At 34.2% G+C, this 16,372-nt stretch overlaps 1 protein-coding gene across 1 annotated transcript in view; it reads right to left on the bottom strand.

Moving 5' to 3' along the window:
• Positions 1-789: 789 nt before the first annotated feature.
• LOC124354722 (protein pigeon) overlaps positions 790-16,372 on the bottom strand; it is a 56,659-nt gene continuing 41,076 nt past the window's right edge. Inside the window, exons 14-17 of the mRNA XM_046805379.1 lie at positions 13,263-13,477; positions 10,539-10,751; positions 9,793-9,864; positions 790-2,281 (exon numbers count right to left, since the gene is read on the bottom strand). Of these exons, the coding sequence (XP_046661335.1) occupies positions 2,211-2,281; positions 9,793-9,864; positions 10,539-10,751; positions 13,263-13,477 (571 nt within the window). The 3' untranslated portion in view covers positions 790-2,210. The remainder of the gene's footprint in view (positions 2,282-9,792; positions 9,865-10,538; positions 10,752-13,262; positions 13,478-16,372) is intronic.

Genomic DNA, 16,372 nt, shown 5'->3' with positions numbered 1-16,372 from the left:
TTTCCTTTGAGGTCCGATATATTGAGGTTCCACTATAGTACAAGTAAATTTTCAAATTTTATTTATTGTACTGATAAGGATTAAACATAGTAAAATTATATAATAAGAAACAAAACCGTTCTTTTTTTCTATTAGGTTTTAAACAGAAAAATTTAATTTATTAGTATTAATATAACAATGTAAAAAAATAAAATAACCATTATTACCAAAACAGTTGCTGATACATTTGTTAACAAAAATACATAAAATATAAATAACTTATCAGGTCACAAGTATAAAACATATACTTTTCAACTAAAAACAACTAATACCTATTTAAACAAACTTTTAATACTAATACTATGGCTAAATTACACATGAATACAATCTGTTCATAATACTTGATTAATTCCACTTAATTTAATGGGCTAGAGATTCATAAACTCTAAGAATAAATCCTGAAAACTAAGCATTCATCTTTAAATGATAATAAAACAATGAATATATTGGGATTAAAGAATAAATGAAGGTCTTAACCCTCCGGCTGGCGCGCATTTGAGCCTTGACTGGCACCCTGTTTTGAAGCTTCGTGCAGAGTTTTTAATTTTTTATCCTGTACAACTAATTATTGGAGAAAACACAAAATTGTTATGCATCAAATTACTCTGCAGAATATGTTGTAAAATATAAACATAATTATAATTTGACTTACCTGAATAATGGTGGATGTTTGATGGTCAGAACTCAAAACTTTTTTTTCAAAAAACACTTTTATTTTAGGCCATTAAAAGAAAACTCAAAATTAATTTTATTTAAAAATCTAAAATATGCATAATGTTCACTTACTTATGCACAAAAAGAAAATACATAGTTATAAACACTTTTATTTACAAATAAAATTACAATTGAAAAAAACAAGACTATATACAAACACTAACAGTTGCCGAGTCACGTCTCGCGGAAGCAGTCGGGAGCTTTTAGCGGCCAGTAATAGAACAAATATTCATATATACATAAAAGTGAATACATTATTAGAAGGCTTGGGATCTTTTGATTAAAGTGATATAACTTTTATGCAATTCGAGCGGTAATTATCGGAACTATGACATAATTAGTAGACAATGTTTAATGAGTCGTATATTACGACTCTGCCAGTTCACGGCGGGAGAAAATGAGTTGTAATTTACGACGTTGCCAGCCGGAGGGTTAAATATTCAGAGTAAAATAGTGGTTCAGTTTGGGCCTTTTTTGTTCAACCTCCAATCTCACGCCAGGCAATTATAGCAGGTCTGCGTTGTGCACAGTAGTCGATCGCATATCTCCCTGTACAATATTTGTCACTGCCGAGTTCAAGTAGTCAGTTAGCGCTGAGCTGCAGTCGTATAAACATGACCAGTCATCTATTGATTCTCACACCAAATGTAAATTGAGGAGTGTTATTGTTTTTGCAAGCAAAAGGGAATACTGCAGCAAAAATTCATTGGAGAATGTGCAGTGTTTATGGAGAAAACATTAAAAGTGATGGTGTTGTGCGTGAATCGCAAAGTATATAATTAAGGACTGTCAAAGCTGAAGGTATTCAGTGAGTTTTGTGGGTGCCAGTCAACATTTTTGGCACCCAACTAGCACAAATCGTTTTGTAGCTTAAATGTTCTGTAACAATAGAGTAAAGAGAAGATTAAGACATTTAACACATTCTACGATAGATTTCTGCTGCACTATTCCCTTCTGCTTGCAAGAAATGAATAGCACTACTCAATTCACATTTGGCGGGAGAATCATTAGAGGTGATCACGTTTATGTGACTGCAGCTCAGTGCAAACTAGCTACTTGAACTCAGCAGGGAAGATGTACGATCGACTACTATGCACAATGTAGATCTGCCACGTGTCTAGCGCCGTCATGGCGTGAGATGGGGGTTGAGAAAAAACAGCCCTCATATAAAGGAGAAACAAATTCAAGAAGAGATATGGTGATTCCTCAATATTCCAATTTATCTTGAGTATTTTCAGTCAGATACAACTAACACCACACAAAGTTTAATATGTCAACACACATGTAGCCCTATACATTGTTTAAATATATTTTACTTTTTTATTCTCAATAAAATACAACTTCCTGAAGTACTGCCTGGGTTCATCCCTGTTCCACATACTGCAGACAATTTTGAGCAATTTTTAACACAACATACAAGTAAAACATAGACATTCTTGTACAACAATTAACCGGTCTTACAAAAATTCTTCAGTAGAAGCTGTTGTAGCTGCTATCAGTAAGTTGAAGTCCAGTTCAGCCAGATTTGCTGTAAAATAAAGAATGCAATAGTGTTATGTTTATGTTAGTTAATGAATAAATATTGTACTTCTGTATTTAACAAAAAAATAATATTGGTTTAATCACAATTTAATAATTATCTATTCATTTTATCATAAGTAATTACTAGCAGATTTATATAATTAGTTTATTTATCTATTTAATACAGTCAAATTACAATATTGTGCAAAAGCATTGAATGTAATTAACTAGAAGATTCAAGATTTTTATTGTTGTAGACTGTACAACATAACAATGGTCAAAGGTCACTAAGGCTAGAATATTTTCTAGTTAAGTTAGATTTAACTACGTCAAAATACTCACAGACCTCATATAAACAGTTTTCGACTAGGAAGCTCTTAACTGCTGATTTAAATTTATTGTACGGCAATTTCTTGATATTATTTGGTAAAACATTGTTCATTTTTATACCCATATATTCAAAACTATTTTGTGTACTATAGTACTATTTTGTGTATTTAGTATACATACATCTTTTCGTCTTTAAATTATTTTGTTATATCTTGTGTTAAAACCGTGAATACTGATTGAGTCATTAAATTTATTAATATTTTCTTTAATATGCAACAAGGTTGAGAAAACGTACAGTGATGGCAATGAAATGACTCCTAGGCATATGAATAAAGGTTTACAATGGGTTTGATCCGGAGTGCCACATATTAATCTGACTGCTCTCTTCTGTAACATAAAAACTTTTTTACACCATCCGGAATTTCCCCATAAGGAGATACCGTAGCTAAGATGGCTTTGAATGTAAGCATAGTATATTTTCAGAAGGATGTCATGAGTAACACTGCTCTTTAGAGATCTCAACAAAAAGAGCCCCTTTGCTAGTTTGGTGGCTACATTGTCAATATGATTACCCCATTTTAAGTCAGTTTGTAAAAATATGCCCAGGAACTTCAAAGCACAGATTTCTTTCCTTTTTGGTGACAAAGTAGGTGCTAAGTCCTGCACCTTCCCAGCTTTCAGACTTAACTTATTAGCACAGCACCAGTCTACAACTATTTTTGTCTTATCTTCTAGGGTGTTATGGGCTTCCTTAGGACTACTTTCCCTGACATTTAAATCTAAGTCATCTGCGAATAAAAAACTATTTACATTGGAATTAGCTAAGTTGCTAGGTAAGTCATTAATATATAAAATAAACAGTGTATGCTCCAAGATAGATCCCTGTGGTACACCACAAGGGACTGGGAGAGTGTTAGAAAATTTTCCATCAGTACATACAGCCTGCTGTCTACCCTCTAGGTAGGATTTAAAAAAATTAACAGCTAAGTTGTCAGACAAATAAAAATCCAGCTTATTTACTAAAACACAGTGGTCTACAGTGTCAAAGGCCTTGGACATATCAAAAGATCTAAAAACTACTTTTTATGACGTTCCAAGCCTTTGTAACAATCACTAATCAGAGATGAAACTGCATTAACTGTGCTGTGTTTTGGTCAAAAACCGAATTGACTTTTAGACTAGAGTCCATTTAATTCAAGGTAATCAGTTAATTGTATATGAATCAGGCGTTCAAAGACCTTTGACACTATAGGAATAATTGAAATAGGCCTATAATTAGCACAAACATATTTTGGACCTCTCTTATGAATAGGCACAACCTTACTAATTTTTAAAATATCAGGAAATACCCCTTGAGCAACACATATTTAAAAGACAAGTTAAAACCTCACAAATGTACACAGAACAAAGTTTTAAAATCTTAGAATTTAAACCATAAAAATCAAGAGATGAACTACTGCTTAAATTATTAACCCATTAGCCTACTTCGACGAGACCATCTCGCCGCTAGCGCTATGCACGGTAAAATACTTTGACGAAACCATCTCGCCACCAAGTAGTTCGCCTATTTCTCACATGATGTCAGCACCATTCAGTCCTAACTTCGTTTCTGTGTTTTATGCAATAATGGGAATTGAATAATTTAACTTTACAGCTTGGCAACACTGCAGTTGGGGAAGGGGAACATAAACAGACGATCGGAACAAGTAAACAGCTGACTCGAGTAAACAAACTAAGCGTGTGTACAATGGCGCGACATGGAGCTTTACATAGTAGTGAAATTGATCGTTATATTGACAATGACGGATTTATTTTAAGTGAATCTGATGGTGAAATCGGTTCTAATCATGTGGAAGAAGAGTGGAGGATTGATGGTGATGAAGAATTCAGCGACGGTGAGTCTGACAATGCCCTCTCAGATATTGATTTTGAAGAGATGGACGTAGGCCTAAACAATGCCGATGATCCTATGAATGATTTACATTTACAGAATGTTGAAGACGTTATTAGCAGTGTGGCTTCTGGTGTAACTGGATTATGGAATTTTCCAATATGGAATGACGAGCCAAACGAACCTAAAAATATTGTGTTTTTAGGCAATCAGGTAGGAGTAAATATTCGAAATCTTGACCAAATAAAAACTGAACTAGATTGTTTTGAAAAATTTTTTACTATTGAGATTTTGGAGCATATTGTTCAGCAAACAAATGTGTATGCTACCCAATGCTTAGCTGATGAAACAAAGAAAAAAAAGGTTGATGATAAATGGGTTGAATGCACAGTAAACGAGATGAAAGCATTTTTTGCTTTGATCATACTTATGGCTGTAGTGCAAAAACCAACACTCCAAAGTTATTGGACGAAAAGGAAAGTAATTGAAACAGTATCTTTACAGAAGTTATGTCATTCAAAAGGTTTCAGCTTCTGAGGTTCCTTCACTTAGCAAATAATAATGATGAGACTGAAACTATTGAAGACGATCAGTTGAAAAAAATTAGACCTATAATAACTTTTTTCAACCAAATTTTCAAAGAAAACTACACCCCCCATAGAGACGTATCAGTTGATGAAATTTCGTGGGAGGCTATCTTATGTCCAATTCAATCGAGCCAAAAGGGCACGATTTGGTATAAAGTTTTTTAAAATTTGTGAGTCAAAAAGTGGATACTGTTCTGGTTTCCAAATATACACTGGTAAAAAGGTTGTTCCTGAAGGAATGATGGTAAGTGAGGAAGTTGTAATGGAACTCTTACAAGCATATTTGGAAAAAGGTTACTGCTGCCACATCGACAATTGGTATTCGTCACCGAATTTATTTCTTAGGCTTTTAGAACACAATACCTATGCAGTAGGCACTGTCCGACCTAGTAGAAAAAACATGCCTAATGAGCTCAAAACAGGGAAGCTAGAAGTTGGTGAGGCACAACGCAGAAGCCTTGGTGGGTTACTAGTAGTGAAATGGATGGACAAGAAAATGGTCTACTGCATTAGCACATGTCATACTGACATCGACTACCAACCAACTGGCAGGTTTACCATCCCAACTAGGAAACGTCCAGAACGGTTGGAAATAATGAAGCCGAGGATGATCATGGACTATAACAATGGTATGTTGGCTGTGGACCGTCAAGATCAAGTACTGGCCTATGACCCGGTCATTAGACGGTACAGTAAGGGCTATAAGAAACTGTTTTTTTTTTTTTATATGTTTGACATGTGCCTCTTCAATGCGTATGTAGCATATTACCAAATAAAAGGAGGGAAAAAGCCACACTTTGTAGATTTTAAAATTGGTGTCGCAGAACAGATGCTTGCATCATTGGAACAGAGAGCTAGGCCATCACCTGGGAGACCATCTACAAACAATCCTATGAGACTACAGGGCCGGCATTTTCCACAGTCCATTCCTCCAACACCGCAGAAGGAATTCCCTACAAAAAGGTGTGCAGTGTGCAAAGAGCATGGACTGAGAAAGGAAAGCAGGATCCAGTGCAAACAGTGTGTAGTAGGAATCCACATTGAGTGCTTTGAAGTGTACCATACACTTCAAAAGTTCTAGGCCCAAAAGTCATACAATTTTGTGTGTGTGTATAATGTATACAGTGTATAGTAAAATGTTTTGAGCTGAAGATAATTTGGACAATTATTCTATGAAAGTAAAAGCTATGTTTCTTCATTTATTCTAGTAACTATGGCAATGTAACAATAAGTATACTGTAATAAGTAATTTTGCACAAAAAATGCAATTTATGTAGAAATTAACACAAAATTAAAAATTTACAAATACTGAAATTAAAAATTATATGATATTTTCTTGGAATCAGCTATAAAATATTTAAAACAATAAAAGAAAATAAATTTGTCTACGAAATTTCCAAAAAAAGATTTTTATTTTTAAATTAACTTAAAATTAACCAAAATTAACATTAACTTACTATTTTTAAGTCGACAGTATTTGTATACTTAAAAACATTGTAATAATAAATAATTGTCAGTAAAAAATAAAAAGTGTTTATTTTGTAATTAACATAAAATTAACACAAATTAACAAAATTAAAAAAAATTAACATTAACTTTTTAATTTTTTTGTGTGAAAAATATAGTTTAGGATGCTTTTATTAAATATCAAAAGTTTTATTAATATCTAAACAGTACAACTAGAGTAATGGAATTTTAAGTAAAATTCTCCATTTTGGGCCGAATTAATTGGATTTACTGTGGAGTTGAGAGGCTGGAAATACTAGTAGGCCAAAGGGTTAATAGCTTTATACACTTCTTCTACTGAGAATTTTCTAATGGTAAAACTTGGCTTAGACAAAAAATAATTTATCTCACTTTTTAAGTTAAATCTATTTAAGTAAAACTTATGGTCATTAGTACTTACAGTAACATTATTACTGATCTCCTGCACAGATTCAACAAAATAATTATTAACCCTCCAGCTGGTACGAAACGAATATTCGTCGCCAAAGGCCCGTCCGATTTGGCAAGAACGAAAAGAACGAATATTCGTCGCCAAAGTAGAGATGTACAGTTATTGAAATTTTAGGCAATTAAGGTCATATAAATAATTGTTATTTGATATATTCTGGAAAAGCATTAATTATAGTACCGATTTACTGTTCTTACTTCGATTATTGTCTTCTTTGTTTACCGTAAAACAACGTTCTCTATGGACAGCTGACGTGAACGTAGTACGGGTCAACCCCGTTGTTGTGAAAATGTAAACAAGTGCCGGGTTTTGTGTTTGAGGTTACGAATCCAGTATATAGTAATATATTATTTGTGGAAATTGTATTTTATAGTGTTTTAGTGTTGTTATTATTGTTGTTTAGCTTTCTTAGGTTATAGTTTTAGTGGTTCAGTATGGGTGAAAACTTTAGAGACCGATCAAGTGATCTTAGAGAGCTCGTATTGGAACATCCAATGTCCAGTGATGACGAAGTTTTTTCTGACATTGAGGTAAACCCCAATAATAGTAATAATGTAAATTATGATAATGATGACAGTTTGACTGAATTTTCCTCTGATAGTGAAAGTGTTTATGAACCTGATAAAGATCTTACTCAATGGAGAGATGGGCATGACAGTGAATTTGGCAGTACACAACCTAACATAGACCTAGATCTTCCTGGACCATCCAATGTTAGGCCTAATCCCAATCTATGTATTATTTCAAATGAAACAAGTCCTAGTGGGCCTACCAACAACATTTCAGTTTCTACTGATGTAGGCCCTAGATGGATAAATATTTTTCCACCCGAACCAGAAAAAGAAACACCATTTTTGGTCAGGGATTCTTGTACCGGCCCTCAAAACTGTCCACCTAGGAACTCTAGTCCTATAAATTATTTTATGTTATTTTTTACAAACAAAATTTGGCACCTCATTTCGAGGGAAACCAACAAATACGCAGAGAAAACTATACATGACACCATGGAATCAGGGAGAATGAACAGACACAGTAGGGTTCAGAATTGGGTGAATGTGACAGTCCAAGAAATAAAAAAAATTTATTGGCATTTACATAAATATGGGAACTACACCTAGAAATAACATAGAACATTATTGGGATATAAATTCCTATCAGTACATTCCTTTTTATCCAAAAACTATGACTCGTTTATGAGACGTTTTCAACTGATAAATTCGATGCTACATCTCAACTCAACTCCAAACCCACCGGTAAAACATCCTGGCCATGACCCTTGGAACAAAGTAAGACCATATATTGATGAGCTCAATACAAATTTCATTGCACATTTACGCCTAAACAAAATATATGTATAGACGAGAGTCTAATTGGAATGAAAAATAGGACCCTTTAGTCGAAAAACTTTTGGAGAGAAACACATTTCTAACTGGTACTATTAGGAATAATTCCAAAGGCCTTTCCAAAAGTCTAATGTCAAAAAAACTAAATCCAAATGAAATTGTTTATTTTCGCAAAAATGAGCTTCTCTTGGTTGGTTTCAAAGAAAACAAGAAACGAAAAACTGTTTACTGTCTTACAACTGGTTGTCATGCTGAAAATGTGCATGTGCGTAGTAGGAGCGGAAATGAAGCAACAAAGCCTCTTCTCATAAAAAAATACAATCAGTACATGGGAGGGATAGATGTCAAAGATAAATCTATCTATCATGTTACATGTTCAAGAGGTACTAGAAAATATTGGAAAAAGATTTTCACTAACTATCTTGACATGTCATTACACAATGCATATATTTTGTATAAAAACAACACTGACAAACCATAGACGTGATTTCTTAGTAAGTGTTCTCTCACAATTGTGTGAGTCAGACAGAGAAGTTGTTGTTCCACCTGGTGATGTCCTTGGACCTGCTCATGAACTCGCGAAATTCCCCAACACGAACTGTCGCTTGTGTGCCGAATGTGAATCTAAGAGCATGAAGAAGAAAACCAATTTCTTTTACCCTGGATGTAATTGTGGAGTTCACCCTAAGTGCTACCATCTGCTTGAACACTATTCCAGAACAAAAGCTCTAAAACATGATTTTATGCATTCTGGGGTACAACTAGTACCTCTATATTCTGTATATGTTAAACTTTGTTATAATAATGGCGATAAAACATGGGTGGGCTGTGGGTTTTCTGATTTTTACTGTCAGTCGATAGTAATTTTAGCAATGAAATTTGAACGAACATTAATTGAACTAATTCAATGTGTTTTTGTTTAAGCTCACGTTCACGTACTCAGCAAAAATATACCACCAGTTCCTTAGTCTCTTGGAATAAATTTTCCCATAAAGTAATTTTTATTCCATTAAAACAGTACTATAACGGCGGTCTGGTGTGTTACGCTACAAGTACATCACTGCTTGCTCAACCAGTTGTTACATAAAAAATAATACAATAATAATAAAGAGTGCCTGAGTTTTTATTGCTCTAATGGATTGGATAACAAATTTAAAATGTATTTAAATTCAGTGTGTAGAGCAAAATTCTGTATTACAAATAGCATCATGTCAATTATCATATTACACAAAAATGTGGAAAAATAAAATCAGTTAAGCGTGCTGCACAGTGCAGTAAATTGGGCCACAGTAGGATCCCCATTTGTGTTTCGTCATTATTTAATAATCGCTTAGATCTTAGACTTCAATGCAATTAAAATTGTTGTTTATAATACAATAAGTAAAGCAATTACATTTAGAGGTACTGAAATACCTTTAGCTGTAAGGAGATCGAGGAATGTGTCTAAGGGAGACAACCTGTCTTCTGACGGAAAGGCAGCAAGACCTGAAATAATTGCAGATAATCAAGTTTCTTAAAGTATATGTTGCTTTCAATAATTTAACCTCTCCCAAATAATGAAGGAAAATTCAATGTGCATAAAGAGTTTATTCTCAGTTGGGGTAGACACATTTTTGTAATTTTTCTTTATTTTTCACTTGATTATAATTAAAGTGAACTATTTACTCATGTGTAAAAAAATAATTTTTTCCCCCAAGTTTTGTGACAGTAAAAGCCTTACGAATATATTTATCAAATACTGTGGAAGTAGTATTAGTAGATATTAGTGATGTGTCAAAGCCAAATTTCAAATTCACCACAACTTCAACAAAGATTTGGATCTGAGAATTGATTGACAACATTCAAATCCCAAATCTATTGAGATTTGTCACATTATTCAACTATTGAAACAGAATGTTCATGCTCCACCACTTCCAGTCTAGCAGAAGGTGAGATCTTTCTTATGCCAAACTAGTAAACAAATTAACAGTTTTGACACGTCTGCAATAGTCTTCCATATTGCTTCATCAATCGGTTGTGATAGCTGATTAATGCTCACTCTTAATAGATTTATTTTAGTCAGTAAAACACTATTTATATATTTTAATATAATTATACTGGAACCGTTCTATTCTTAGATGAAAATATGAAAAAGTTTGTTTAAACAACCCTGCACCAACCTCTGGAGATAACCTGGTTGCGATTACGCTGCGGATAGCCACGTGCTTGTGCACCTTCCACACCAGCCAGGATGTTCTGGGCATGTTGACGTGCACGTACCATAAGGCTGGCCGGGTGCTGCCATTGGTTGAGCAGCCGTTTGCCCCGTGACCGAGGCAACATCTGCAATAGCCTCAGCTTTTGCTCTACCCCCTCCTGTGTGTCAGGCACCTCTGGGAAAAACATCAGCAATATAAAATAAAATTATGAGTCCAAAAACTTCACTAAAAATGTTATGGTGAGATAGATAATACAATTTTCAAGTCTTCAATGGTTTGGAAGTGTCTGTTATTTATACTTTTTTTATTTTATGGATTTTACTACAAATATTAAACTACACAAATTTTTTATGTTGCAAAGAGGGAGAAGAAATGATCAAAGAGTTTCAAATGCTTATATGACATTTTTATAAAATGTAGATAGTATACAGAGTAAGGCCACAAACATATAAACATTAATTCCCCAATCAGGAGACAAGATCAGGACATAATTTACAGAAAAGTACTCTGAACTAGATATATGCAATGGTAATGCCAACTTGTCCACTCTTTAACATCATTTAGCATGTATGAAAAAAATGTTCCTCTCATATTAAAAGATTTTAATGTTGATTACCATTGTGAACATTTATAACTTATCAAAACATACTATAAAATTTATGATAAATATATAATTTTATTTGGCATTCCCAAAGACAAATACTGTAAAGTTGAACATGCTAGCAATATTCAACTGATTGTGACAGACCTCTGTGTAAGATGCAAGTGTGTGAAATGCACTTGACATAGAAGCTGCAGAGAAACACAATGATGTAGTATAAAATCAGTAGTTGATTCAAATTTATACATTTTTCTTTTACTTTGGGATATAAATTTTCTAAGCTAAGTTTTGCCATTTTCGTTAGTTTTGTAGGTATTCCATACTGCTCCATTTTTCCCATAGTTTATTTCGATTGATACTGTCATAAGCTTTCTGAAAGTCTATGAATAATCCATACAATGCTCTATCAAATTCCCAGTGCTTGGCTATTGATTCTTTTAGAACAAATACTTGATCAATGGTCGACCTTCCTTTTTGAAATCCTGCCTGGTGATCTTCAATTATTTCTTCTGTGTACACTTCTAATCTGGAAGAAGCGTTGAAAGAAATAAGAAATAGGAAACTAGGTATAAGCATTGGAACTAAGATAGGAGCACTGGCATTTGCGGATGACGTGGTGTTAGTTTCCAATGACAGAGATGAACTGATGGAGATGACAGGAATATTAATAGACAAAACCCGGTCAATAGGACTAGAAATTAACGACGCTAAGACAAAGTTGATTTATTTTAGGCGAGGAAATAATGGTAGAGAAGATTTGGAAATACTGAACCATAAATTCGAACAGGTTGAAAGATTCAAATACCTCGGATCAATAGTTAATTCAAAGAGTAATGAACTAATAGAAATCCAAAATAGAATAAATTTGGCAAATAGAAGCATGTATTACGCATTAAATAATATTTTAAAATCAAAATTACTGTCTTACAAAATAAAATTAAGAATATATAAGACTGTTATAAGACCAGTTCTTCTTTATGGAGCAGAGACATGGATTATAGATAAACAGGCAGAAAAGAAATTGGTTACATTCGAGAATAAAATTTTGAGGAAAATTTTCGGACCTATTAGAGATGGAGATGGATGGAGAATCAGGCACAACCAAGAAATCAGAGAGATGTTTCAATCTCCAGACGTTGTAGGAGAAGCAAAGAGCAGGAGACTTCGGTGGGCAGGCCATGTGATGAGGAGGGAGGATGATAAATTGATTAAAGAGGTTTGGAAACACAATCCAGTTGGAAGAAAACCTCGAGGTAGACCCAAAAATCGCTGGAAGGACCAGGTGGAGAAAGACTTGCGGAAATTGAGAGCGGGTCAGGGGGATTGTGAAGACAGGGAGAGATGGAGGCAGCTGGTTGGCGAGGCCAAATACCACCTAGGGTATCCATGGCCATGGGAGTAAGAGTAAGTAAGTTGGGATATAAATGGACAGATATATCTTTTTATTTAACAAGATGAGTTTAAATGTAAAAAATTGTTTAACTATTTTAATCATGATTTTTATGGGTATTTTACTAAGTCTCGAATTCTCTCACTGAGGCATGTATCTGCCTCAGCCCTTTCGCTAAAAAATACATTAAATTTTAATGTATGTTACAAATTAGACTATAATATGACAAATATATAGGAAAAACAAAGTTAGCTATAACAAGTTTTTTCAAAATATAATCAATGTTTTTTCTTATATTGCATATGGCGCAATTACTGTTCTTAACGAATATGTAAATAAAGATTGATGACTGTGACTATAAAATTATTTTTAACAATGGTGAAGTAGTTTTTTCAACCAAAACATAATTGCTGTATAGCAGCATAAGAGATGCATTGACATGTATGAACTAATATTTTAGTTCACAAAATAAGAAAAAAAACCATTAAAAAATTAAGATATAATTAACATTTAATGATATAACGGAGGAAACATTTTACAGCCCATATAATTTTTGGGTAGGTGCCACCAATATCATAGAAAAAATTATGGCAATAGCAAGGAAATAATTAGAATTTACTTTTAAGTATATACTAAAGTAAATTTTATCAGAATGAGAGAAATAGTCTGAAACTTATAATACTCCATTGCTCACCCATCATGATGGCTTTCATAACGTCGATCTGCAGCTGTAGAACGTTGGCTTGCACGTACTGTAGGAATGTTGAGAACGAAAGCGTTCTATACCCCAAGTAGGTGAGGAAGGAGGGAAAGCCCTGGGGCAGAGGGAATGCCAGACATTCTACAGCGAGACAATAACGTTCTAGTAGAGCAAACAGCACCCGCCTTTGGTCACTGGACATCTGATCCCTACAAGTACAGGGAGTAAGACTTAATTAATACAGCAAGACAGTAGCGTTCTAGCAACATAAACAGCACCCTCTTTTTGTCACTGGACATCTGATCCCTACAAGTACAGGGAGTAAGACTTAATTAATACAGCAAGACAGTAGCGTTCTAGCAACATAAACAGCACCCGCCTTTGGTCACTGGACATCTGATCCCTACAAGTACAGGGAGTAAGACTTAATTAATACAGCAAGACAGTAGCGTTCTAGCAACATAAACAGCACCCTACTTTCGTCACTGGACATCTGATCCCTACAAGTACAGGGGTGTAAGACACAATACAGTGAGACAGTAATGTTCTAGCAACACAAACAGCAACCTCCTTTCGTCACTGGACATCTGGTCCCTACAAGTACAGGGGTGTAAGACACAATACAGTGAGACAGTAATGTTCTAGCAACACAAACAGCACCCTCCTTTTGTCATTGGACATCTGATCCCTATAAGGTGTAAGACAACCGGTTTAAACAGTGTACACTACCAGTTCTTCAGTACTGATCTGTATTTTGTTATAGCTTAATTCACAAATAATAAAACACAGAAGAGGTTAACAAGAGTGTTTGTTTATTAGTCAAAAGATTTTATTCTTGAAATTAAGATCTATCTAGAAAATTAAAAACAACCATGGACTACAGCCATACTTAAAATTGTGAATGTTCATTGTTTCATTGTGATGTTTAATATCTGAAATTTGTTACATCATTATAAACTTAATTTTAAAACAAAATATTACAGTTAGTTCATAGTGTTCTTAAGAGAATGTAAAAAAGTGAAAACTTAAATATGCTAGCAGTTATACACTGTCATTTTTTAAGTACAGTAGATCATCAACTATCTAAAACAATTAGTGCAGGGGGCTTTTCGGATAACTGATTTTTCGGATAATCGAACATTACTTTAAAAAACGTTTGTCTGAGTTTTTGTAGGGGAATGGGTGGGACAGCTAAGAACACGTTTTTGGACTAGAACACATAATCACACTTTTTAATATCACACGTAAGTATAAAATACTATGTGAAGGAAACACATAAAATAGGGATTGCACATACAGTAAAGACAATTTTGGCTCAGTGACTTAGATATCGTAGAAACAGTACAAAATTTACTTAAAATAAGATAAAATAGGAACAGTACAAAATCATTCCAAAATTAGATACTTATGATAAAACAGTACACAATTACCCTAAAAGAAGAAGTTGAACATGTTTGTTTGCTTAAACTTTGACACCAGTGTTTTGCCACTAAACCTTGTAGGTGTTTTAAATACAGCAACTGCACAGCATCACATTTATCTTGCTGTTCCAACTATTTAATGCCAGTCTCAAAGTACTGGAAGGCGTCTTCATTGGTCGGACCTTTTTCAACCAACACGTTATCTTCATCAATGTCATCTTTAGGCTCTTGTACCTGTGCTCTTGCTAGTTTTTAATATCGCCAGAGGAACTAAATCGCGCTGATTTTATTACGGGACGTGCAACAAGAAATGACCAACTCAAAGTTGTCGAGAAGAGTAGGTTTCTGTTTGAATCCAGGTTTGATGAGGATGTTGACTGTATGGCCGTGAAAAGATATATTAATGAAGGTGCAAACGGTAACTATAGATTTACGAAACTTAAGAACAGGTACCCTGGTTATAGTTCTTTTAAGGTTAGTGTTCCCGTTACCCTCTGGGAAAAAGTGTACGATGCAGATTTCTGGCCAGTTGGGACTTATGTGGCTCGTTTTCGATATAATCAGAAGAATAATTCTCATAATGTTCCTAGTGAGTCTTTTTTGGAATCAAACCATGGTGCGAGTTTGGTAACTTAGGCCTACCAAAGTTTGCAGTTAAGGTGAGTGATCCTATTCCTTCTCAATCTATATCTGGTTTGAAATTGGATGTAAATTTTGTGCACATAAACACTCAGTCAATTAAAAATAAAGTTAACGAGCTGGATGTTTTCCTTGAGGATGTCAATTGTAACATCAAGACATACTGACATACTTTGCATTAATGAATACTGGTGTGTAGACGATGAAATATTGCTCTATCAACCAGCAGGTTTTCTACTAGCTGCTAGTTATTGTAGGCCTACTTCATTTGGCGGAGTGGCAATCTTTGTGAAAAACACTTTTTTAACATGCATTTGAAGTTGTTAACATCCATTGCCTGTGTGAAATTAAGCAATTTGAAGTGGCTATGATAGCTTTTCCTACTTTGCGCTTACTGACTGTGTCTGTATATCGTACACCTGATTCGTCAGTCGACATCTTTACAGAGAAGCTAGCTAATCTTATTGACTTTGTAAATAGATACAGAAATTTCAAGATGATAATTGCTGGCGATATAAACATGGATCCAAAAAGTAAAGACCCTAAAGTGCAAAACTTTGTTAATATTCTACGATCTCTTGATTTTGTCTGTTTAAATTTCCAGCCCACCCGCCTTGCCTCCTGTCTTGATAATTTTATCACTAACCTACACCCCTCAATGCTCACCTGTGAAATTATCCAACCTCATCTTTCTGACCATTGTGCACTACTTTTAAACTATAATATGCAACACCTAACCTCATCTTCTGAACCTTTTCAAAATATTCACTGTACATTTGAAACACATAGGCTTTTGAGCAAACCTTGTCTAGATAGAGTTAAGCATAGGTTAAGATCTGTAACCTGGGATAACATTTTTTTAACAGTAACTAATGTTGAGTTAGCTTTTCAAACTTTTCTGCAAGTTTTATCTGATTGTTTGAATGAATCATGCCCTCTAAAAAAGAAAAGTCTTCTTTTTTTTGGTCTTTGGTTGGCTGTTTGAATTGTAACGAACTTTTGCTAGTGGTTTTTCAATTTGTGTTTATTTGCTATTGGTTGGTA

The sequence above is a fragment of the Homalodisca vitripennis genome, chromosome 2 (genome assembly GCF_021130785.1).
Source record: "Homalodisca vitripennis isolate AUS2020 chromosome 2, UT_GWSS_2.1, whole genome shotgun sequence".
NCBI lineage: Eukaryota > Metazoa > Arthropoda > Insecta > Hemiptera > Cicadellidae > Homalodisca > Homalodisca vitripennis.
The sequence above is the reverse complement of the archived record's forward strand: the minus strand, read 5'-3'. Positions and strand labels throughout refer to the sequence as shown.